This window comes from Pseudoliparis swirei, chromosome 24, assembly GCF_029220125.1.
Source record: "Pseudoliparis swirei isolate HS2019 ecotype Mariana Trench chromosome 24, NWPU_hadal_v1, whole genome shotgun sequence".
In the NCBI taxonomy this organism is placed as follows: domain Eukaryota; kingdom Metazoa; phylum Chordata; class Actinopteri; order Perciformes; family Liparidae; genus Pseudoliparis; species Pseudoliparis swirei.
This window is the reverse complement of record NC_079411.1, coordinates 8,203,656-8,228,263: the sequence shown is the minus strand read 5'-3', so window position 1 is coordinate 8,228,263 and position 24,608 is coordinate 8,203,656. Positions and strand designations below refer to the sequence as shown.

General features: G+C 41.2%; 1 protein-coding gene across 1 annotated transcript; it reads right to left on the bottom strand.

Moving 5' to 3' along the window:
• Positions 1–781: 781 nt before the first annotated feature.
• tbc1d9 (TBC1 domain family, member 9 (with GRAM domain)) lies at positions 782–21,068 on the bottom strand. Its single transcript, XM_056409839.1, has 21 exons — positions 20,492–21,068; positions 15,148–15,258; positions 13,887–14,005; positions 12,744–12,972; positions 11,600–11,861; positions 10,841–11,048; positions 9,893–10,099; positions 9,605–9,769; positions 8,579–8,729; positions 6,386–6,600; positions 6,172–6,289; positions 5,795–6,080; positions 5,513–5,642; positions 5,120–5,218; positions 4,794–4,862; positions 4,050–4,290; positions 3,838–3,903; positions 3,453–3,539; positions 2,854–2,922; positions 2,426–2,529; positions 782–2,318 (listed from the first exon to the last, which is right to left on the bottom strand). The coding sequence occupies exons 1-21, from the start codon at positions 20,610–20,612 to the stop codon at positions 1,563–1,565; spliced, it is 3,813 nt and encodes a 1,270-aa protein (XP_056265814.1). The 5' UTR covers positions 20,613–21,068; the 3' UTR covers positions 782–1,562.
• Positions 21,069–24,608: the final 3,540 nt, after the last annotated feature.

The window sequence follows — 24,608 nt, the reverse complement described above, 5'->3', positions numbered from 1 at the left end:
TACTTTGTACTCAACCACACCATTTTTTGAAATTAATGTTCAGATTCAGATAAGCACTACAAAATATTAATCAAATGTATTATGATGTATTATTACAGGTTAAGAATGTATAACTGTTTTGGTTCCCAGGAGGGTAATTCACAAGCCACCAAGCCAACTATAAAGATCAAATTAGCTCCACCTTTATAAGCTGCAAATTCAGGTAAAGAGAAGTCATATATACATAATTATAATCAAGTAAAATACTACATATTCAGAAAGAGACCATTCTGCATGACTGCATTAGGATGCATGATGTATGAGTTCTTCTTCCACGCTTATAAATCAATACGTAACATTGTCAGATATGTTTTGTATTTAAAAAAAAAAAATCCAAATCTGCAAATACATGAGTTTCCTTTAAATAGACGATTAAGATCTTATTGTTTGTTCATCATATTCAAATGTGTTATATTCCATTGCACTGTTTAATTGTCATGCAAAAATAACTAAGTCAAATTCCTTGGATTTGCACAGGTGGCAATAATTTAAGTAAAGTACATTCCATACTAGAGTCAGTCATGTGCACGACAGTAAGAAATATTAGATTTACTTTATAACACCAATTCTAGGTTTTCGAAAATTGGTTAAACAAGTTTTGTTTTTTTAAATGATAAAAATCATGTCATGTAAATTAACGATAGTCGCATAAATATTGTTCCACCAGATGGCAGCAACACCCCGTCGTACATTCTCAATCAGACTGATGAAGTAAAAGAAAAAGGCTCTGTGCAGCATCGAATCAATCATACTGTAATTTAATTTAATTAAGTGACACACAATGCAGTGGAATCCAGAGTGGACATACCTGGTACATTTTAAATAAAAAAATAAAATCACATAAAAACAAGTTTCAGACAGCAACATCAAAATGCAAAAAAGATAAAAAGGTTAAAAATAAGACCATAACATCATAGTGGATCACATTATGTAAACGTATAGAAAGTGCAGGCTTTTCATTCAACAGCATTTTTAGTGTAATCATGTCTTAGGACACATTAAATCTGTTAAAAAGAGTTTCACTCAATAACTAAAGTGGCACATTGCTTTAAAAACAGAACATTCTTGAATTTCCCCAGCTTCGTTTTGTCTTTGTCCATATTGTCATTCCAAGGGAAACTAAACTTTTTGTTATCGACAGCAAATGGAATCATGAAGTAAGCAAGCGATAACTTGGCCAGATATAATGTTCGGTGATCGCACGTAGACTTAATACCAGTTTAGAACCGTGCCGTTTGTGTACATTTACATCTACATAGCCTAAGAGTGCTAGAGATTACAATATTAACATCTATGCATAAAGTACAGCTACGACATGTACACACTGGTTTCCTCCGAGCAAACCTTAATATTCATTTCCTGTTCCGTCTCAGAACAGAATCTAGTGATTGTTTTCATAAAAGTCTTTCACATCATCGCAAACAGCAGTCTTTTTGGGTCACATTCATTGACCTTCATTGACCTCTAAAACACACGACTGATGACCCCGTTTCCCTTTTTCAAAAAATCCCGCGGGTGAAACCTCAGCCAGATAGCGAGATCTCATAGTCACTCGTCGAGAGAAGGGCGCGCCCGACTTTACGCACGTTCTTGGCGTTGGTTATTCGAGCCGCCACCTCCACCGGCTTCTCGAAATAACGCACCAGGGCCTGCTCGGTGAGCACGGAGGCCAGGAACTGCTCATACGTGATGGCCCAATCGTTATCGACGCTCGTGCTGCGAGGCAGCCCTCGGCCGCCGCTTCTTCGTCGTCGTCGTCTTCCTCCGCCGCCGGAGCAGCTGCGCACCAGCACCGTGTCGTCGGCGATGTCCTCGCACTGCAGCTTCTCGTCCAGCTCATGAGAGCCGGCGCTGAGCACGGAGTAAGAGGACATCGACGTGTCGTCTTTGGTTTCGTCATCCGAGATGAGCATGGCGGATGAGGCGCCCGCGTCTTTGGGAGACGAGTCCTCCAGCTTGACGTCTTGCATCGGCGGCGGCCGCTCGCTCCCTCCGCTCGGCTGGCTCTCCAGACCTGCGGGGGCCAAGCCGTCAGCGGGACCGTCGAGCACGGCCTCCCGGCTGGGGTCGGGGTCGATGGCGTCTCGCGTCCACATGCTCGGCTCTGACTGACCCTCCGTGCCGTCATCCTTCCGGCCAGAGGAGGAGAAGAGCTTCCCCACTTCTCCCATTTCCAGCAGCAGACTGGTGACCGTCGCCGTGGCGTGATAGAGCTCCTGTTCTGCTACATCCTCGCTGAACATGCTGTAGAGGGTCTTACAAAGCTCGATGAACTGGCTCTGGAGGAGAAGAAAACACACCCAAGGGGTCAGTTACACTCGACTCGCGACGGAGATTCTTCTGCACATACTGTATGCAACAACGGAGACAGAGGGCCAAGTCGTACCTGATTCAGCTTGGGGAGGTTTTTTGTGTTTTCTAGTTCAGGTTTCGTCTCCTGGTTCCACAGTTTCAAGTAATGCCGATATTCAGGAGTATTCAGTTTCTTCACTGAAAGATGTACAAAGAATGTGTTATTAACTCTTGCATCGTGAATATATACATCATGTATTCACGTTTCAGACTTACTGGACGGAATTGGATTTTTCTTTTCATAAAATGGAAACTTTACAATCCTGTTTAGTACATGAAAATGACCCATCATGTTGACTCAATAACATGTTGTGTGAAGACAACAGGAGTTTTCTTGGCTGCTAATCAAGACTAAAAAGGCATTTTTACACTTGGATGTCACTTAGACCAATGGGATTGTGTCGTGTTGCATCAGATCGATACATTCAAGCCGTCACATTCCTTCTGCAATATGCCGCTTACCTTTTTCAGTCTTAAATGTGACTCTGACAAAGCCATCATCCTGCTCGCTTCTGCACTTTGAATTGTGACCTGAGGAGAGGAGCAAACAACCATGTATTATTTATTGAATTACATTGCAAACAGCTAGACTGGACTTTCAGAGACAATCTTTTAGCAGCATTCTCTAGAATATGAAGACAAGCAGATCATATTAACCATATACTGTATTTTCTTGCAGTAGAGTCCTGCTCTACACCCAGGAGAGGGTGTAGTGTAACAGTTTATCATCAGTGCCTTCTGAAAGGTTAATCTCCAAACAGCTTTCAGATCAGAGAAGTCGTTTGAGGCAGTGTCTCTTTCTCTCTTCTGTATCTTTAACACAGGATTCTCCCGCAGGCTTGTGCTTTCAAACCTATTTTAACTTGTGCACACATTTGTTTGTGTGCTTGGGTTTTCACCACTTTCAATGTACAAAATGACTTTCAATGTTTGTATGAATGTATGTTTATACTATACAAGTGTGGTACATCTTCATAGGTGTACCGTAGTATTATGGAAAGTATGTCATCAAAGCAACAAAAATGTGATCACAAAAAAAAAAGTTGCTCTTGGCTTCGTACCGATGGATGTTTCTGGAGTGATGTCTTCAAAGAAGTACCGCGTGGCCTCGAAGGCCGAGTCCGGCTCTTCTGGTTCACGAGTGATTTCTGGGGGAAAGAAATTAGGAAAACTGTACTTTGCTTGTGAAACCATTTCGTCAACCTTTCTTTGTAATTTCATCCCAGATGATGACACAATATTGGGCTTAAGGCAAAACAAAGTCAGTTATCTCAATAGAAAAGCATGCTGACAAGGGAATCCTCAACATGTTCTCTCCAACATCTTTCACTCAGCCACATCTTTTCTGCATCGCTAATAATCCTGCTCCACTAAAATGTAATATGTTCTGTAGTTTCCTAAAGACGACTTTCATTGACCTGCATCTGTGCACACACACACACTCACCAGGTATGACATGCATCTTGTAGAGCAGCTTCAGCTTCTCAATGAGGTCACCGTGATACAGGACACCTAAAACCAACACGCCCTAGAGTTTAGAAACATCTGAACCGTTTCCAAATTAAATATATAACCGTGGATACAATAATACTTCAAATGACTGCTGCAATACGAACCATTACTTCCGCAGGATATCTACAAACGTCTTCACTTCTTACCCAGGCCATTGATGAACTCCCGAAAATTGATGAGGGCATCTCCGTTATAGTCAAGGAGACAGAAGAAGCGCAAAGCCAGGGGGTCCGAGTAGGCCCCGGTGGCCCAGGGGAACAGCAGGTTGAACAGGCCTCTGAACTGCTCCACGTCGATGCGGTACTGCTCCAGGTAGGGCAGGCTGGGGTCGTGGCGCTCCGTGGGGTTGCTGCTGCCGCCCCAGTAACAGCTGGTCAGGTGCTCCGCCTGAACAGAGCAAGAGAGGGGTGACTACTGGGAAATATCAGATGAAAATCAACACAACTTAATGCTAAAAAGTAAACTGTAAAAGTATGCTTTTGAAGAGGTAAAACATTTTCAATTCATTTCAGTTTATTTTGTATAGCCCATTCTCACAAATTTCCCTCAGAGGCAATTATCAAAACATAATACGCATCAACCATTAGCATAGTTGCATTGTGTCAAGTATGAGAAATACTACAAACACTTTGACACCATGTTTGGAGAGCAATTTCAGATTTGAGTAATCAGAGCCAATATGAAGGGTGTGTCATTAATAAAGTAGCAAATTAATCTTCACCATGTTTGTATACAGCTCAATAATAGCTAATGGTAGAGGGGAAGAGTCAAGATCCCCAGACCCTCATTTACTTTCTCTGGAGAGAACAAATGACCGCTTGACTTCCTGTCCAAACCTCACCTTTAACAATAAGTGGGTAGACAACATGAATATTTAAGCTGGAACTCACCTTGAAGAGCACATAAAGCTCCTCCAGCTCGTCAATGCTGAAGGCAGTCTCTGTTACAATAGTCCTGACCTGAAAACAGAAATATGAGAGGGATTAATGTGAAGCGTGACGAGAGCAGAGTATCTAAGGATGACAAGAATGTCATTGTCGTTGGGTTTCAAAGCTCAAATCCTTATTTGACCTGCAGAACTAAGACGATTGAAAAATAGTTTCTTGATGACTTTTCTGGTCTCTGCACAACAGGGTAGAGCATGACCAGCGTCATTAATATAGTACTTTAACAAACATGTGTCTGATCGATGACCAATACATCAGAGGGTCCTTACCACGTTGCGTTTAGTTGTATCTTCAATGGTTTGGATGACCCTCAGTCTCTGTTTGAAACGCATCTGTTCAATCACATCCGCACGGATTGAACCGAAAATCTGAGAGAGACAAACATGGAGACGTATAGGTCAACCCAGCTGGGTACTTAAAGTCTGTTATTACAGCGGAAGGCTGGAGACTGTTGCATCCTCGCGAGGAGACAGTTGAGTTTCACAGTTACATTTAAAGTTAAATTCAAGTCAAGTTGAAATCATATCAATTTAAAACGTACTAAAACATTACAGCTACCTTGATAAAGCAAATGGATGACAACATTCCACAAGGAGGCACTTGATGAATGTCAGATTTGTACTTTTTCAGGCAGGTCTCGCCACCAAATAGAGGACAAATACCTCGTAGGAGCTGCGGACTAGTTTAAAGATGTCGACGTCTGGATGCGGTTCTCCGTTGTCTGTCAGTAACGAGTGCAGGTGGGGGATGGGCGGGAGGGTGCTGTCCTTATTGGTGACACTGTCCAAGTATCTACAACACACACGCAAGCGATTCACCCAAATTACAAAGACCTCTTTCAGAAAATAAAATGACATGATAAATAGTGAAGTAGTTGACTGAAGAATAATAAAAGGACACCTTAAATATTCAGAAGATATTTTGTCCCTTTGGCCTCTCCTTACCTGCCCAGTACCGTCATGGCCTCTCCGTCGTCCTTGCAGCCCAGCAGCTGGTGGATGTTGGCGTGCAGCACGGAGAGCGCCAGCTGGAAGATGACCTTGACGCCGTCGTAGAAGAAGCAGTCCACCACCACAACCGCGCTCTCGAAGGGCATGACGGACAGGAAGAGGGTGAGGAACCAGGAGAGGGAGATGGTGGAGATGACCCTGAGGTCCTGCATGCAGTCGTACAGCTGGGGAACGTACTCGCGGGCGAGCTCCTCGAACACCCCCTGATCGACGAGGGCCCCTGGGGGGCACGTGGTGAGAAGAACAGGACGTTTAATTAAAAAGGGAACGCTGTCAATCAAACAGCCTACAATACAGAAGCCCGTACTGACCGACAACCCTAGTGTTGTAGTAGTCGGGCAGCATCCTCTCGCAGAGTGCCACAAGCAGCCAGAAAGCCTCCTCTTCTTTAGCGTAGAGCAGCAACACAGATGTCACAATATTCATAGCCTTTGGTGTCGAGGGAGAAAAAGAGTGAATTCAACTATGAGAAGGTTTCAGCCAGTTAATGTCAGAAAATCTGTGTGTGTGTGTGTGTGTGTGTACCTGGCAGTATCCGATGTTGGGGTTTCTGAATGCGTAGGCGGTGAGGACCCTGCGCAGGGCGGCGATGCCCATCTCGTTCTGGAAGGCGGGGTGCTCGGGCAGGGAGCGGTGCAGGTCCCGCTCGATCTCCTCGGTTGCCAGGTTGTATTTGCCCATCGACTTTTCCACCAGGTCTTCGTAGTACCCGGGGTGGGTGGCCATCTCGTTGATCGCCCCTATCAAAAAACACACGCTCAGATCTGCTCCTACACGTGCAACGGTAACAGTCCTTGAGAGGGATGATTATGTGCAAAGCTGTTATTAAATATTAAAATCAATAAGAAAAGATCAGTTTTATTGATCTGATGCAGCGGAAATGTAAGTGTCACTACAGCATAAAAATATGCAGATAAGATGTAAAAAGGAAAAAATGTGAGATCTAGAATACCAAATACAGTTAGATTATAGACATCTGTCATGTTATTAAAGTTAAGCATGAAAAAACTAAAAAGGCTACATATCCATCACAGTATCTGATGCGGTATTAGAGGTTATGTTTATTAAGTCCTCAGTAATTTCACTTAAACTACCCATTTTGCCACTTTAGTGAGTATGTGTTCCATTTTATTTGTTAATCATTTTAATTTAACATATACTAAATTCAGAAGTAAAGTAAAGTAACAAAACATGATGCATTCATGAATAAAGAATGGATTGTGCTGGTGAGATAATAAAAACACATTTATGAAGACACTAAAACAAAACAACTGCTATAACTATAATGTCTAAACTCCCTCAGCCAAGTAGGATATCTCTTGTTTACAGTAAACTAAATCTCTCTTTATGTTAAACACCAAACTGATTTGTATCCAAGTTTCAGTCATATTATTTCATGTTATTATACATTTCAGTTCCTTAACAATGTGCACAACACACTACCGTGAATACAACTGTAAGGACAAATAATAGACCACTGTAGCTCCCCGCTGCTTTACAATCTTTACCGTCACATTAAGTTTGTTTTATATAAAATAGAGCATCTTCTGATTTCAAGAGATAAAACATTGTGAGATATATTACATTATATACATTCCTGGTGGGAGATATTATAAAATCATATTATAAAGTATATATATAAATAAATGAAAAATGCCTGGTGGAAAAACGTGAAGTAAACAGGTTCTAAAACACCTAATTTATTGTATATGTGAATTACTTTGCAGTTAAACCTGGAGAAAATATGTTCACATCACTCCATGTTCTCAGCACAGTTTGCCAAATACCTCGGAAACCGGTCTTAAATAAGCAAGATACTTATTTTTGCTGGAGGCGATTATTCTACGAATAAACTCATTGCAGGATGACTAAAGGTGAACACAATGCAGCTATGACAACAACATGTGAGCCATAAGTGGGTCATTGGGGAGAGAGGGAGGAGCCTCACCCAGCTCGGCTCAGGTGAGGCTGAGTAACAGCTGCTGCATGAAAGTACACAGGAAACTGGAGCTCCTCTGCAGTCAACGCTAGGTTAAATAATGAGTCCGTGGAAATAATACATGCATATGTATGTAAAATGTACCCTCATATGAACAATACTTAAATCAACTCAATAAAAGTGTTTATAGTCAGACATTTATAATAAGAACACTTGTTAGTTGTAGCCTTTCTTGTATTCTAAAGTAACTTTGTGCATATGACTGCGCGTACATTTTAATTTCAGTAATAAAAAAAACATTGCGACTATACTGCTGTATGTTCATCTTTGTGATACTGTGTAGTTTTGCCTCCCAGAAGATGTTCCTTGACTTTCCACTCGGCTCCTAAACCGGTGGTTCTTAACCTGGGAGTCGGTGAAAAGGTGTTTATAATTTTTAAAGAAATGCTTTCGCACCACCAACCTCGATAATCAATTAATGAATCTTTACCATGTATTTATGCAGTCAGAGACACTTGGTTTTGCTATAGTAGTAGCACAAATTAAAATGTTCCTAAATTCTGTATTTTCTCATCAACAGGCAGTCTGTGGGTACATTACACCTGCATGAAATATGTAGAATGTGTTGTTATGATCATGTGTGAGCACGTCGTGTGCAGGGTGTGGTTTCATTAGGTGCGGTGTATGACGGATTCATTTGGCATGCACTGTGTGTGTGCATGTGCGTGTGTGTGTTGCTGCATTCACAGTAGTTCAGGCCTCCATCAACACTTGCTCACCAGAGAAGAGAAGCCAGAGATCTCCTCGCATGCTCTCAGGAATCCCCTTGAGGACCAGCTCCTTTGTCTTCTCCGTGCGGTACATACACACTCCCTGTCCGTACTCTGTAAAGTGGTTCTTCCATGTTTGCTCCTTCAGGAACTCTTTCGCCTGAGCGAAGAGGGAAAACAGTTTCACGAGATGCATAAGCTCAAGCCCAATTGCTACAACCTTTTTTATGTCAGAGTCCTGCTTTTACTATTCCACACCAGCGATTAGATTGATGTATATGTGTATACACACACAAGTCAAGGCCACAGTCCTATTGCATTGAGATTAAGTACAAGTCTGGCTTCCTTTGTACTATTACAGGACACATAACCTTGGTAGCAGCAATCCTTAATGCAGTATTATGATGATATGGAAAGGAAAGCAAAACTTGAGCAATGTGATGACACAGAAGCAGATCAAATCAGACAAGCCAACATGATGGCACGTACATTTCATATGTGTACAAAAGACATTAAAACTGCTCTGTTAAGAGCCTGCTGTCCTCCTCTGTAACAGCCCACCTGTGGTGCAGTTACAGTAAAGGAAAAATGAAAAAGATTCAGGTGGCATTTAATGATGCCTTCAGAATCCTGCTCAATCTTCCCAGATGGACAAGTGCAGAACAGATGTTTGTGACCCGTAATGTTCCCACTTTCCATGCCGTTTTGAGGAATTTTATATATAAATTTAAATGTCGATCGAGTGTCTCAGAGAATGTTGTTATAAAAGCCTTGGCTGACCCAGCACTGAGTGATACCAGGTATTTTTCTTGTTTCTGGAAGCAATGCGTTTGTATGTTTTTTAACAAAAAGTGATTTTTTTTAGCTGCAATGATTGGACCCGTGTCCTCGTATTGTATTTTATATATTGTTGTTGTATTTCTCGTTTTATGGACTCATGAGGACTCATAAAGAAATATATATAAATAGAGTGTTGCGTGCTCTACAAGATGGCCTGCTTTTAAATTGTACTTAACAAAAGTGCATTAAACTCACCAGCTTGGGATTGAACTCCTCAGGAGAGCGGCGCCGGTACATGGTCATGAGGGCTTGTGTGGCTGTGGGAACGCTGCGGTCGTTCAGGTTGAATGTACGCTCGCCTTCCGAGCTCGAACTGTGCTGGGGGCTACTGGAGAGCAGAGATCCAGACTGGGAGTAAACCTGGGGAGGTGACACACACGATATTTAAGCTTTGGAGCATTTAAATGGACACAGTCACGACCAATTTTCAGTCTGTCGCAGTATTTTATAGATATTATGCAAAGGCATTTCATATTTGTTCACCTCGTCGTCTGAGCTGTTTAGGCTGCCAGTAAGCTCCCTCTCCAGGTAGATCTTAGAGGTGGTCTGCTGCAGGAAGTCAGAAATCCTCTGGACCAGGAAGTCTCGGTCCTTCAGGTTAGCGAACAGAAATGTCATCCGATTCTTGGTACTGATGGAGAGCGGGCTGGGCAGCACGTTGGAACTGTCTGCCTTCTCCACGATGGTCACCTGAAAGAACAACGGGGAACATTTACAATCTCCCAAACCCCCAACAAAAAATATATGATAAAATGACAAGCAGCCATATATAAAATGTGTCAGAAATAAGAATTATCATTGAAGACTTTTATTTCCATAAGAAATTTAATATAAAATGGAATAACCAAATATTTCTATTGCAGGAGAATAAAGTTGAAAATGTTGCTGACTTATAAAGTTTAATAACTGTCAAATGACCTGACTGGAGATCGGTGAATAAATTAAAACATTGCAGCGCAAAAAAATAGCTCTTACAGAAAGATTGGCTGTTGCTAAATTAGGTTAACTTAATCTGTCTAACAAACTGCTTGAATACTACCAACTCCGGACCCACTTATCCGTGAATGCATAAATAAAAGCTACACGCAAGCTTATAATATCGTTGGCCGCTTTAACTTACTTTTGAAAGTTATGTTACAGAAAGTGAGGCTTTAGTTACATACTGATTAATTCATTATTTGGTTTATATTGGATGGCACTGATGTTTCATCAAAACAAAATATGTACTAGCCAAGACATCCTTTACTTTAATTGTTCAAGGCAATTTAATGAACAATTATGTAAACAAGCAAGTATATACTTAGTGTACTTTCTTACAGTGACCCCCCTACCAGACAACATCATGAAATAATCGTTCCTAGTTTTAGTAACTCTCATTAGCAAAGTCAACCGTCTTGCAAGCCGTTAATAAAAACAAACTGAACAACGTGCCTCTCGTAGCGGGATAATGAGGCTGCACAGCGTCTCTTCCTTGCTGGTGAAGCAGATGTAGTTGGTGGAAACAAACATCTGTCCCAGGATGTGCATCTTGTTGAAGGGCGTCCACAGGGTGCAGTCTGTGTGCCCGTCCAGCTTTTCATCTTTGGGCAGACGGAAGAGCGCCCGGTAACACTCGCTCTTCGCTCTCGCATCCAAATCCCTGAAAGATGAAAGATGCAGAGTCCATATTACACGGCGGATTTTTTTCTCTCGTCATGCATTATGAGCAAAAATAATTCCTGCACAGTATGTATGTATATATATACATATATACATACACATATATATACATACATACACACCCTGTTAAAATTACAATAACAGTCAAATGGATCATTCCATTTCCTCACGTTACACAACTTGGCAATGAAGCGTCGATGTAGATACAGAGAAGTGTTACGCAAGAACAACCATCACACAGCAGTGGAACCAAATCACGCTTCCTTAAAATGTGTCGATCAGGCAAAAATGAGATTCTGACGCCATACTTAAGGGCTTGCAGTGAGCCATTTACTAACATGTGTATGTTGTGCTTTTGCAAAAACAAAAACGTAGACTTTCATCCTCTAAAGTTAAGCATCAAGATAACAAAGTGCTCTCCCAACCCGCGACACATTAAGGTCCAATTGACTGCTTGTCATAAACATGCTAAAACAGCATTAATTATCAATGAGCACTCAGTGTTCTCGCTCCACGTTCGTTCTCTCTCACCTCTTGAGCGCCGACACCTTCTTGGGCGACTTCTTCTTGAGCTTGGGCAGCGAGCGGTCCTGCTCGAAGCCTTTGTTGTCCAGGAGTTGACGCATGGCGATGTTGGCCAGCTGCTCCGCCAGCTTGAAGGTCTCGATGATGTTGAGGAAGACGGAGAAGACGTGCTCGTGGATGCGAGTGCTCACCTTGATTGCGTTGGGCAGCAGGAGGGTAGCGCTTTTCTCCAGCTGGGTGATATCTGCCCAACGCACCACCAATTTGGCTAACGGTGACAAAAAGACATAAATAAAAAAAATCAGCATATATTGACAACGTAAGATCGACCAATTGTAAGAAGTAGTTGTGGTTTAAGACATCCAAAAAGGTTTCACCTTGAAAAACATAATAGTAAAAATAGTTAGTGTAAAATAACTATAGCCTTGGGAAAAAGAAAAAGGGTTTATTCGTATGTTTCTGAGTCAGAGATCCCTTTAATAACGAGTAAAGTTTCTCGATTAAATGCCAGGGTCCAAGGACAAAGGGTACAGATTGTCAAGCACTCGGAGGCAGATTTTGTGATATTGGGCTATGCAAATAGATTTAATTTAATAGTCTACTTACTTAGCTTTTCACAGAAGACAACAACTCTAAATCAAAACCGCAAAAACTATTTAATAGTTAATATCACAAATGGAAGAGAAAATATGGCAAAGAGAATGTTAAGGATGATGAGGATATAATTGGGCTAAGTCAGATCCAGACAGCCTATATTTTGTAACTCCAAAGTTAAAATGTATACCAGAGTTGTTCTACGGTACAAAACCACTGCAGTGTGGTTTCAGAGCACCTCTATAGCAGCAAACATCCATTTGCTATGTAAACATATCGTAGAGTTTGTCTACCTGAGCAGAGAATGAAGTCATTCTCCCTCTGTGATGTTAAAAAAAAGCTTCCCCCTTCAGTGTTGACCCAGCCGACTGTCAGCCCGCACGTACTTTTACTGTATACTATACTTAGTCTATCTGAGGTGTTGCCCAGTGCATACGTCATTAAGATCTTGTTGTACAGTTATTTTTTTGCCCCTGTCAACTCACCCATTCTGATTAAACTTTGACAAAGTTGAATAATAAAAAGGTATCAGTATAGGAAATAAAATATATCCAACCTTCTTTTCCGAGTAAGTAGGAGTAGAAGCAGAGGTGGTTGATGCTGAGGTAGAGCCATCCCTGTCGGGGCACCTTGCCCTTCCAGAAGCTGCAGGAGTAATAGTTAACCAGCTTTTCCTCCTCCGGCATTCCAAACAGCTTACGGAACTTGGAGCTGGCCTCCTTGAACTTGTCCGTGTCGTCGTCCTCTCTGACGTCGTGGTTCTTGTTATACTCCGCAATGATGCCCTGGGGCAAGATGGTCAGACACAGAAAGAGGTAATGAGCCGAGTTGTGAAACACTAGGATTGTAAAATGAGGACCAGCGGTAGTCAAATTGTCAACTTCTACATTATAATATACAACGAGCATGGGGTATTACAGTATTCAGTACTTCACTGGTTCTCTTGAGTCGATGAGATTTGCTTACGGTGCAGTTGTGGCTTTTGCTACACAGCTTTTACCAATTCTCTTCAAATCAATAAATATTGCACCACCATCTCATATACTCTGGCTGGAGGTTATTGCACACCTTAAAGTCAAGCAGCAAAAGCATACCACTCAAACCAGTAGGTTTGCCAAGATATGGCAAACGTTTCTGTGATATTTTTTCTAAATGAATGTGCATCATGTCACGATGTATTCTGACATCCCAGAACCCAAACAGACGTGCACCATCACTCTCCGTAACATCGAGTCCATCTGCCCCTCATCCCCGTCTCACTGAAACTCATCCTCCTTCCCTCGTTTGGCCCCTCCCCCACATACCTGGTCAATCTCTACAATATCACAGTCCTCCTGCCTTGATCAGCTGGCCCCCCCTCTCAAAATGTACAAACCATTTCAATCTGGATTCATATCATCGCAGCACAGAAACCTCCTCCTCCTCCATTGTTAAATAGTAAATACATATGATAGATTATAATAAAAATAATGTTGCCAGTTAAAGTGTTTGTCAGATTTGTTGCGTCTTTGTTTAATTAATTTCTATAATAATATACAGTATTTTCATAGAAATAAAGCAATTTCCTGCTTTATTCCCTTTTAGGAGAATCTCTGCTCCGATTGGTCCAGTCTAGAAGTAGATCAAATCATGCAGATCACAACCATCTGGGTGGTTAGAAATCAAACTACATTTGTGATGCAACAGTTGGAGTACATACCTGGACTTTTCCTTTGACAAAGGTGGTAATATCATTCTCATTCTCAAAGATGGAGAGAGTCTGCAGCAGGTTATGTTCCAGCCACTCCCAGTGCTCGGTGATCTCTTTACGGGAGGTTCCTGCAGAGGAGGGAGAAGAGAAAGTCAGAGCACTTCACAGGCGGATCATGATGGTGTAATGTTTCAGAAATAACTGGCAATACAGTCACACTCTAGCACTGGGCCACATGTGAAGTTATGGGGAAATTACCATACAGAATCAGAGGTTGAGATATTTTGTATTCCTAAACGGAGCGAGGAGAACGTTTTTAATGGGAGGAGAGGCTAAAGATAGCAAAATAATCAGTGCACGTCAAATGTAAAGACTCAAATGAAATGCATATCTTCCAAGTCCAAACAGTAGCACTATAATGATGTTTTTACTGAGGTCGAAAACTGATTTTCCTTTTGGCTGCCGGAGAAACTGACCACAGTAATGGCTGCCACTGTGGACCATTATCCCACAACACTGCTGCAAACAGACCTTCAGTGAGTGCACATTCACTAAATTAGCCACGTCTGCCAGAATGCTCCACTCTCCTCAATCTCTGGGTGGACGACTTGAGGGCTGGGAGGGGTGGAGAGGAGGTGGGGAGCAATTGCCATTTAAAAAAGACACACCAGCCTTCTGTCTGCCTCCATTTCAGACAGCGAGCACAAACAGTACTCATTTTATGTACTCGTTTAGCTACCGCTGAATACATAAATACAAACAAACTCATTGTCGCTGGTGTTTCAATAATGTCCTATTGTCATTGGATTTGAAACTACAAATACAAAAAGCTCACTGGAAAATAACAAGTGACGGTCTGCATACAGAGAATATGCTAAATACATTATTGTGAAACACAAGCAGTTCAAGTGGAATCATAATGAAGCGGAAAAACACAACATGCATATTTGAGCATCGATTTCTGCACCTGCTCCCGTAATCCTGCAATTTAAAACCACCGGGACATGATGTCATGCTTGCCATTCAGCAGCTAACATGGCAAGGGGCAGGATGTTGGAGAATTATGTGTCGTGTGTCGGCTGGAGGAGAAATGTGAAATGGGTAAAAAAAATAAAAAAGGAGTAACCCATGCACGTATATCTAAAATGTGCAGATTCAAGCGCCTTAAGAAAATTAAATTACCACACTGAATCTTATCAGTAAACTTGAGGTTGGATTAAGTCCATGCATGTCCTCAGTCTTTTTAAGCAAAGAGTTAGAGTGCACACACCATGAGCAATGATCCAATAAACTAAAGAGTCGGGAGTCAGGTACAGGATCCGATATGGGGCCATCCGAGCGCTGGAGTCCAAGACCACATCCAGGGTTCCAACCAGCAAGCCTGCAAGAGACAAACATACTGTCATTTAAAGGTCGAGAAGCATGAAAAGGTCAGATTTAGCTAAATAAAGAACTCCTTGTGTGGGCCTAAAAACCAGAAAAACCTCACTCACAAATAAAGTTAACCTCAAATGTGTTCAGCTGTGAAACAAAAGCCCTCACAGACATGCATCGGCTAGAAATGACTGGGTGCAAGGACCAATACGTTTAGGGCATTAACCCTTTCAGATCCTTTTGTTATGCTTCAACTAAAAAAGGGGAAACCCACGAGGTCTTGTGGTTTAAGATGTAAAAACAACCGTGTGCCTTAAAGGTTCATACCCTTCATAACAACATCCTTGTATACTCGTTAGACCAGAGATTCCCATGCATTTGACTGGCATGACAATAAAATTGATTTTGTCGTTTGAAGCCAGCTGATAAATGAAGACAGTGTTAGCTGTTCTTAATAAATGGCGTATATCATCTACGAGAGCAGTTGCAACCTAAAAACCTTCGACAGAGTTCTTGATTAGACACAAGTAACACAGTGACATGGAATTTAGAAAACTACAGCTGGCTAATTTGCCATTGTTATACCATTTTCTTTTCTTCAGAGCAGGTATACGTTCAACTGCCTTGAGAGACGGGGTATATTGTTCAGCAGGTCATCAGGGCAAACACGATGAGTCACTCGAATAGAGGAAGAGGTGAGAGGAGAGTGGAGCCGAAATGTTTTCTCATTTTCAGAGGAAAACAAGACAGAAATAATCATTTAAAAGTACAACTGTGAGGTTCAGACTCACTGACATTTCAGTTACAACCAGTCACTCTGCTTGTCTACCTTCTCACGTCCATTCTTCTCTGCCTTCCTCCACATATACTATCATCATATTATCTTGCTCATCAACCCCTTACACCATGTTGTCCAGATGAACATGCAACAAAAGGCATAATAAAGCAGCGTATGCCTCAATAGCTGCTAGAGCATGATGTCTCGAAAGCTGAGAGTAGATAATGAGATGTCGTGTGTCAGAGTCCTGTCCGCAGGGCTGAAGAATGTATTTAAGTGGAGTCTAATCGAGTCATACTGAAACTAATGAGATAATTCAGCCCGACACATTAGTTCAGTCCATTTGTGAGGAACAAACAACTGTTTGAGTCGGAAGACGACTTCCTCTTTGACAAAAGAAAATCACATGGTTTAAAACCGTTGCTCACTCCTCAGAGAAGGATTTAGTGTGTTACCCGTTTAGCGTTTCCTTTTAAAAGAGTTTAAAGTGTTTTTTAAATATCAATGTGATCCAAAACAAATGCACACATCGTATCTTATTTTACTTCGTAACATTTTATTCCTTGTGTATTTTTATCTTGTACGTCGTTTATCCGCGTGTATTTTTTTCTTGTACATTGTCCATCTTTGTCATTTGCCGCTACTGGCTGGCTTTCGTCGTACAACATTGATAATAAAAACCTCTTTATGTTTGATACAGCAAATTAAATTATCTACAACTATTTATTGAAGTCTTGGTTGGTTAAAATGTCATGAACAGCAGTCAATTTGGACCCAAGTTGAACTGCATGTCATGAACCTTTCAGCCCACGATGTTACGGTTGAGGCTTAACGAGGGAAACTTGGGGGTACAAACCAGAAAGCAGACCACTGAAGGCGTCAGACCACTGAAGGCGTCAGACCACTGAAGGCGTCAGACCACTGAAGGCGTCAGACCACTGAAGGCGTCAGACCACTTGACATCCACCTCGTCCCTCCTCAAATAGCATCATTCAAGTCAAACTCCCAAACAGGCAGAGAAAGACGTTTTTTCGCCAGCGTCGACCGATCATGGGTTGTTGTTGTTTATTTTCCAACCTGCAACCCCGAACATCACATGCCTCCGCTGTTTTATCGCATCACACCAACATCCATGTGACCGCTTGTTCCAACGCACACTTCTATGTTTACAGAGGTTTCCTACCGCAAGCTGAATGAGTGGGTGCACAAGCTGCAACACAAATCACAACACACAGCCGTCACGGTTGTTCAGTCTACTTTTTCTGCGGGGAGGGGGCGGGGGAGGCAGGAAAACACTTTCCTTGTGAGCAAAACAAGCTATAAAAAGCATGGGACGCTTTGGGCCTCTCAAACAGAATCAGAGTGTCCCATTGTTAGAGAAAAACAAATCACCTTCTCTGAAACATTATCGTTTTTTACTTAGCGAAAGAGCAGTACACCAAAACAACAACAACATTAAAAAGCTACGCCTTTCTTTTTATTTAGAACCTCTTTTTGCCAAAACAGCTGGTGGGAGGATGCACGTGTCGGATGTTTGCATGAAGCACACAAAGGCACATCATCTCCCTCAAACTTAAAAAATCCATACCGTTTCAGATAACAGAAACCTGAGACAAGCCTGCAGCATCATAACCACATGCAGGTCCGACTTCCTCCACATATGGAATGATATTTATTTTACAGCATATTCCCCATTTCATGAAGTTCAAATCAACTGTGTGGGCTTCAGAAGAACCGGGTCAGTATCATGACGAGACACATTCCCTCTCAAACATACAGTAATCACCAGCTGGATTGTGAAATATCACGTCGTACATTGACTCAAATAATTGTGATGTTTTATGCTCAAGTGTTGCACAACAACGGACACGATGGCCGGATTCTGAGATTATTTACAGTTGGATGAATGCAGGTTTTGTTCCGTATTATTTCCTTGCTTCCTCTCTGAACATACTGACTAATAAAGATAATGACCACACAACAACAAAAGGATCCCAGATGTTCTTTCAAATGGCCCTCCAGCTCTGCACTGTCCTGTAAAACACGACGCATGCAAACTCGGTTATTAGATAAGACTGTAAGTGACCGGTGGTCACTTATCAGCTTTGATGTGTCATGTAAATTATATTAAACCGAGCAAGTACATCCTACACAGCCGTCAAATTGTATTTTCAAGCATCTTTGAAACATTCCCTGTGGAGTTCTCTTATAAACAAACAAGTTAAATTATATTTACGTTTGTGTGTGTGCGTGTCCTGGTCTAAGAAATGTGCCGAATGCATTACCTTCCTCACAAAACATCTGCAAGGATGATTGCACTTAAGTTTAAAACTTGCAATGTTTACTTTCACGTTTGCTGGCTTGCAGCGTTTCTCTTCACTGCCGTCGGTGGCACTCTGCTGCATTAGGCTTCTATTCTCTGGGTGCATTATATTCTTAATGGTACGAACACCATTACAGATGTGGCAAGCTTTTAAAGTATTGAAGGAAAACAACAATAGATATTTATTTGAGGGTTCCATAAAGATGAATCCTTCATCAGATTTAGTCAGATAAATGAGGTGAACTGGAGTCAACATAAAACGGATGTTTAGTTCAGGATATTTGGAGAACAAGGCTCCATGGTTTGATTCGTCAGACTCAAGGTTTTTGGAGGAATGATATCTTTCCACCAATCATCACTGGCCCTCTGGCAGCCTCGATATCAGAGCTTGAGCCCGGTTATCTTGACCATGCATAGTTGTGCCTGGCTATGTAAAATACTGTTTCCTGGTGCAGCTGATTGGTTTCCCCTCTTCTTGGAAGAAGTGCTTGTGGGCAGTGCCAGTGCCACTGGGCGATGGTGCCAACTGGCACTTGGAACAAGTCAGCAAGCTCAGAATTTACATAACAATGACATCATCCACTAGCACCACTTAGCACACTTTGTCTTGCCAAAGCAAGAACTCACCAGACTGAGAAAAGAAGCCTGAAGCGATTACATTTGTATTATTTATGCCATGGTCAAATTTGTTAAGTCTGAAATGTAGCAAAACCTCAATGTTAACTTCAAACCTTTATTAGTCGGACTACGGGTTGGCAAATATGACAGTATACCTCAAGACAAGAATGACCACACCGTTTATACCACAAATCCTATTCATTTTACATCACTAGGGGCATTTGGTCACCATTGTTTTACAGTGGTACTGGATTCCAAAGGCGTTTTCATCTATGTGAAAAAGTACCTGAATGTGTAAGTGAAATTACTAAAACCCGACATTCCCATCTGGTTGTCTTATCCATTAACCTGATCATTGACCTGGGGGTCAAGACCTCCACAAGAGGGTTCACAGAGTCAATCTAAGGGGTCATAAGATAATTACAGGGGTGAGAAATAATAATGAAAAATGGTTTGTGATAAGTTCATTAATTATACATTTGTTGTGAAAATATGCAGCATCATCGACATATGTAGTTGGTCCATTACCTGAATTTGAGAGGTCCAGAATCAAAATCAAGCATTATGACCTGCACTATCTAAACTGACAATAATCTTCTATGAAGCATAATTCTTAATTGATGCTTTTGTTAAATAGTTACACGGCAAATATGGGGTTATATAATGTTTTGAAAATGCACATTGAGTTCTCCTTCATGTGGCTGTATCAGATACAAATGTCAAAATCAGCATAAAAGCAATCTCATCGATTCAGCTTTCTACATTACAGAACATGATTAAAAGTCTTCTTTCCTCACAAACATTAAACAGCATCTCATCTGTAAAGCTGATCAAGTGCCCCACCAGCTGAATTCAGGTCCAAGAATGAAACTCATATCAACATTTAGGGAGAAAACAGGACCGCAGGCTGTTAAAGTGTGAACTTTAAGAAGTCATTTCCATAACCCTCCTCCGCCTACTCCTCCTCTTCCTCATGCTCCTGCTTGACCCATTTTGGATGGAATAAGCAAGAGAGAGGAAGAGTGAGAGAAAGAGGAAGGGGAATGATTCAGCATAAACAAGCAAACATGTCTCAAATAGATTCACCGTTGCCGAGACCCCACAGCTATCAGCATCCGCACAAGAACTGCAACTCCTATCGTTTGAACTCCAATTTATATATGCCGGCAGAAATAGCCTTTTTACAAGATAGTATACCATAATTTCTGACTTTGTCCCTTGATGTCACTGTACTTCATCAAAGCAGGCTGATACTAATGTTAAATCAATTAGAGGGAAGAGAGCATTTAACTCTTCACATGCAGGTGAAAGGCCACCTGTGATAGCCGATTGGTCACGTGATACTTCTCGCATCTCCTTTTCCATTTTTCCTCATGTCCAACATCAACAAACACTTCATCTGACATATTGTAGACTCCAGTCATTCGATCACCATTTCATCATCATCATCATCGTCATCATCATCATCAAAACATGTATAATGTTGTGTCATGGATCCATGTCAGTGGGTTTAGGACTCACCCGCCAGTCCTCCGCCTCCATCCCCGTGGCCCTTCCGTTTCTGGAGGATGAAATATGGATTCGCTCTCTCGGTGATCCATAATGCGCCAGCCAGTAAAACATCTTCGGGACTGACCCACATAATTATCCTGTTTTTTAACGGAACATTGAACACAGAGGATTGTTGACGGCGACCTCTTTAACTCTCCGACCGTCTCCAGCAGGGAATATACAATTATTAAAACACTGGTAAAGGCCTGATATTCTCCTTCTCGACCCTTCAGATATCGGATACTATTTGATATCCGAGCGAAAGTATGACGAGCTGCTCGGCTCGGCTCGGCCCGAAATGTGGAAGTCCAACACCAGGCTTCGCGCACACAATCCTTCTCTTGCAGCGCAAGCCTCGTGAGTGCAGCAGAGGCTACTAATTAAAATTAAATATAAATAAATGTTTGTCTTTTGGGGTTTCGTGAGCCCGGTTCGCTGCCGCGCGGCGCAGCGCCCTGCTGGATCAGTCTTTGTTGCCAATGCTCCGTGACAGGTGTGAACCCGTCAGCGCCGTTTTCTACCACGTGGTGCAGAGGAAGCCTCGTTAAGGACGGTAACACGGGAAAAAACTGCAGCTCCAGCTCCAGCAGCCGCACCCCCTGCCGAAGTGTGATCCATGTGACGTCATTTTGTTGGAAGTTACTATGCCTGTAAAGAACAACCTTGTAAAACATTACAAATCATCCCCATTTTATGAGGTGTTTTAACAGGGTGTAAATGAAAATTGCATCATATTGGTCTAAAAAGGACTATGAGGTCCAGAGAGTGGGGACTGGAAGGAGTTCTACTCACTCTTTTCATCATGACAGGAAGTGGGCTCACTGACACACGTGTCAGAGACTGGCACCAACCCATTTCCAAGTTCAGTCTGTAATTTCATTTTTAATCTCTGGTTTGTTCAACCTCTGACCTAGGTAACAAAAACGTACACCCCAAAATACTAATAAGTCGGTCTCCGACAGCCGGGTATCACAGATTGACCCCAGGTGAAGATTTCCCACAGGACCTTGGGAACCTCCTTGTTTTATGAAAGAAGCAGCTAGGACCCTGACACCCTCACTACCACTAATCTGAAGGCTTCTTTTTAGAGTAGTTAACTTGTGCTTGACATAGACCTTGCTCTGAGCTAAACCTGTTGCTATTCGACGAGCACAGGGAGCAGCCAGCGGTCGGGTTGTTCTCCCGGCTGCGACGAGACGACCGTGTCGGTGTACTGAAGCGAAACGACACTTCCACGCTCAGCAGCAGATTCTTATTCTTCTTCTTCTTCTTCTTCTTCTTCTCCGCCCACTCGTCCGCTGTCGCGCTGCCGCACGCGATTTAAAGCGAACGCATCACCGCCTGGCCAACGCTCGCGCACGTGAAGTATCAAGGAGTCATTACGTGTTCTTATGTTTATGGTTTAGCAATACATTTTTTATTTGAACATCAAACTTGACTAATTTCTTTAGTACACGAGTGCATTGTTGAGTAGACATAAGTAAAGGTATGCACACACTTTTTAGAGAAAGAAATCCTAAATAATCCTAAAAAATAACAGAACCTGCTTTACCACATTTTCAAACAGAATGCTATTATCAGTTTTCAGTGAAACTAGATAGACTCTATACAACACACACAATGGTATATTTGGTCATACGTTGATAATCTGATCATGTAATCACAATGTGCCTTGCGTAGTTATGACAAGTTAAATGTGACAGTTAACAATGATTAAATAGAGAACTTCAATGCCCCTTAATTTGGTAACAAAAGGGTTAGGAAAATATTTAAATCAAATTTAAATTCTAAAATAAATAAACACATATGTCCAGGAAGTAAAGTAGCTTTGCCAGATAATATGTCATTCCCAAGTTGCTGTACTACAGCATCCACTATTAATAAAATAGTAGATGGAGACTGTGTGGACATCTTTAATGTCCACACAGTCTGAAGGAATATCTAATGATAAGGATATATAATGATAAATACAATAAATTACAAAATGATAAATAGGCTTATTAGGAATCATGGAGGAAGCTGATACACAAACACGTTAGATGAAGCCAGACATCAAATTTAAGGTTTAACTGACCCGAAGAGCAGACTCACAATCTGCAGTAGCATCATGAATATATATTATTTGCTGAAGACACATTAAATAAAGCACATCTGCATTTACATCCAAAACCACAGATCAGAAGTATCCCTTTTGGACTTCATGGGATTCCTGGGAAACTACTGTACAGATAAACAAAAGAATCTGGATTTTTGATATATATTATAACATTTATGCATGATAAATAAAACCTTAGACAAGCTATTGATGTGGATTTATAAAAAACACACGTTTTCTTTATTTGCCAGCATCAAACTTAACCTAAAGGATCTAAAACAACTGACCGTGTGCAGTTCCTTAAGAACACATTAATTTACGTAAATCTGGTAGTAAAGGTATTTCTGCATCTCATTCCAACTAATTTCCATACTGTCAAAGAGATTTCTGCACCATTTAGTTTCATCCACTGTTAAGTGGAAATGACTACTGTGGCATCATGGGAAATTTCCATATTTTGTCAAATATCTCCCAATCAAAAAGGGATGCTTTGATAATTTTCATTTTCTTTTCAGCATGCCGAGTATCACGTTTTCATGTTTCAGGACACACATCCTGTACATACAGGTATACTGCCATCTAGTGGTATAAAGGTGAACCCTTCACTCTGCGTGTCCTCATACAGGCTCTGCGGTGTTCGCTCAAGAAGCAGCAGAATGGGGTGCAAATCTAAATATGATAACAGCAACAACTCTGCACAGACACATTACTTTGATGAATCTATATTAGGAACTGTGTTGCATTAAACAATGCAACGATTAATTGACGAGTTGATTCTTGCTGTCTAGGCTACAGAGCTACATGAATATTAAACTGCCTGTAGTCACCACTGTCGCTAACATATCCAGGTTTATTTATGTATTATTTATATTGATGTATTCATATTCTTCTAACGTTACCCTGTTAAAAAACAAACGAACAAAACCTACACGGACCGAGACTGCACCCTGCATTGATTTCTCCTCCTACACCTCCTCTATCTCCTCCTCCAGTTTTCTTCTTCTATGTTTTTGGCAGTTTGAATACTGCCCTCCACAGGATACAAATACGCACACAATTAAAGTGAGTTTAACAACCTTAATTATACAAGCGCATTAAAGGCAAGAGTGATAAGATACAATTACTTTGCACCAAAAGAAGAAGTGTATAATCAATATATAATGATTGGCTAATGTCTTGTGGTTTCTTTTTTTCCACACGGGACGTTTAACTTCCTATCAGAGTAGTTTAGGAGCAACACCTGACCACATTATTTTGATCATGATAATCTAACCAAAATGTATTGTAATTTGAAATACAAACGTGGATACATTTCAGAGGGTTTGGAAATAAAAAACAATGTTTTCAAAAGGTTAAAAGAAGATGATAATTACATTAAAAACATTTACAATCAGTCAGGGGAAATCCTAATGAATTTTTAAAAAGGGATTAAAAAAAAGGCCGATAGTTGGATGGTTTATGTTTCATTCCTGAAATGTAGTTTGTTATCCTTGTAAACTTTAGGAACAGATGAGTTTCAAGAAAATGGATGTATACCTTGTGGTAGCTCATTGACCAATCATATGTGTACGGATTGTAAAGCCCTCTGAGGCAAATTTCTAATTTGGGCCTAATATAATTGAATAGAATTAGGATATTTTGTTTGTGTTTTAAGTTCTCTGAAATCTTATGTCTAAACATGCAAATTATGCATTATCTAATGCTTAGACAAATAGACAGAGTGTAGTAAAGTAAACAGCATAGATGTGTATTTTGGATGTTTATTTCATGAGTGCAAAATATCCCCGAATTGATCCAAACATTGTTTTTGCCTGTATTTGACTTTAACTTGAGTTATGTTTGATATAAATGTCCAATTACCCATCATAAAACTTTCCACTAAGACATAACTTATTCATTATAATTAAAAGACCTACTCCTACCTACATGGAATCATATCATTTTTCAATGTTTAACAAAACTACGGCCATAACATCTTTCATATACTGTAGC

Excerpts from the sequence above, each read along its gene's own strand:
- tbc1d9 (XM_056409839.1), bottom strand. The coding sequence starts at position 20,612 with ATGTGGGTCAGTCCCGAAGATGTTTTACTGGCTGGCGCATTATGGATC. Across the intron at positions 15,259-20,491 it reads TGGAGGCGGAGGACTGGCGG|GCTTGCTGGTTGGAACCCTG; the intron begins GTGAGTCCTAAA and ends TGTCTCTTGCAG. Across the intron at positions 8,730-9,604 it reads AGGAGTTCAATCCCAAGCTG|GCGAAAGAGTTCCTGAAGGA; the intron begins GTGAGTTTAATG and ends CTCTTCGCTCAG.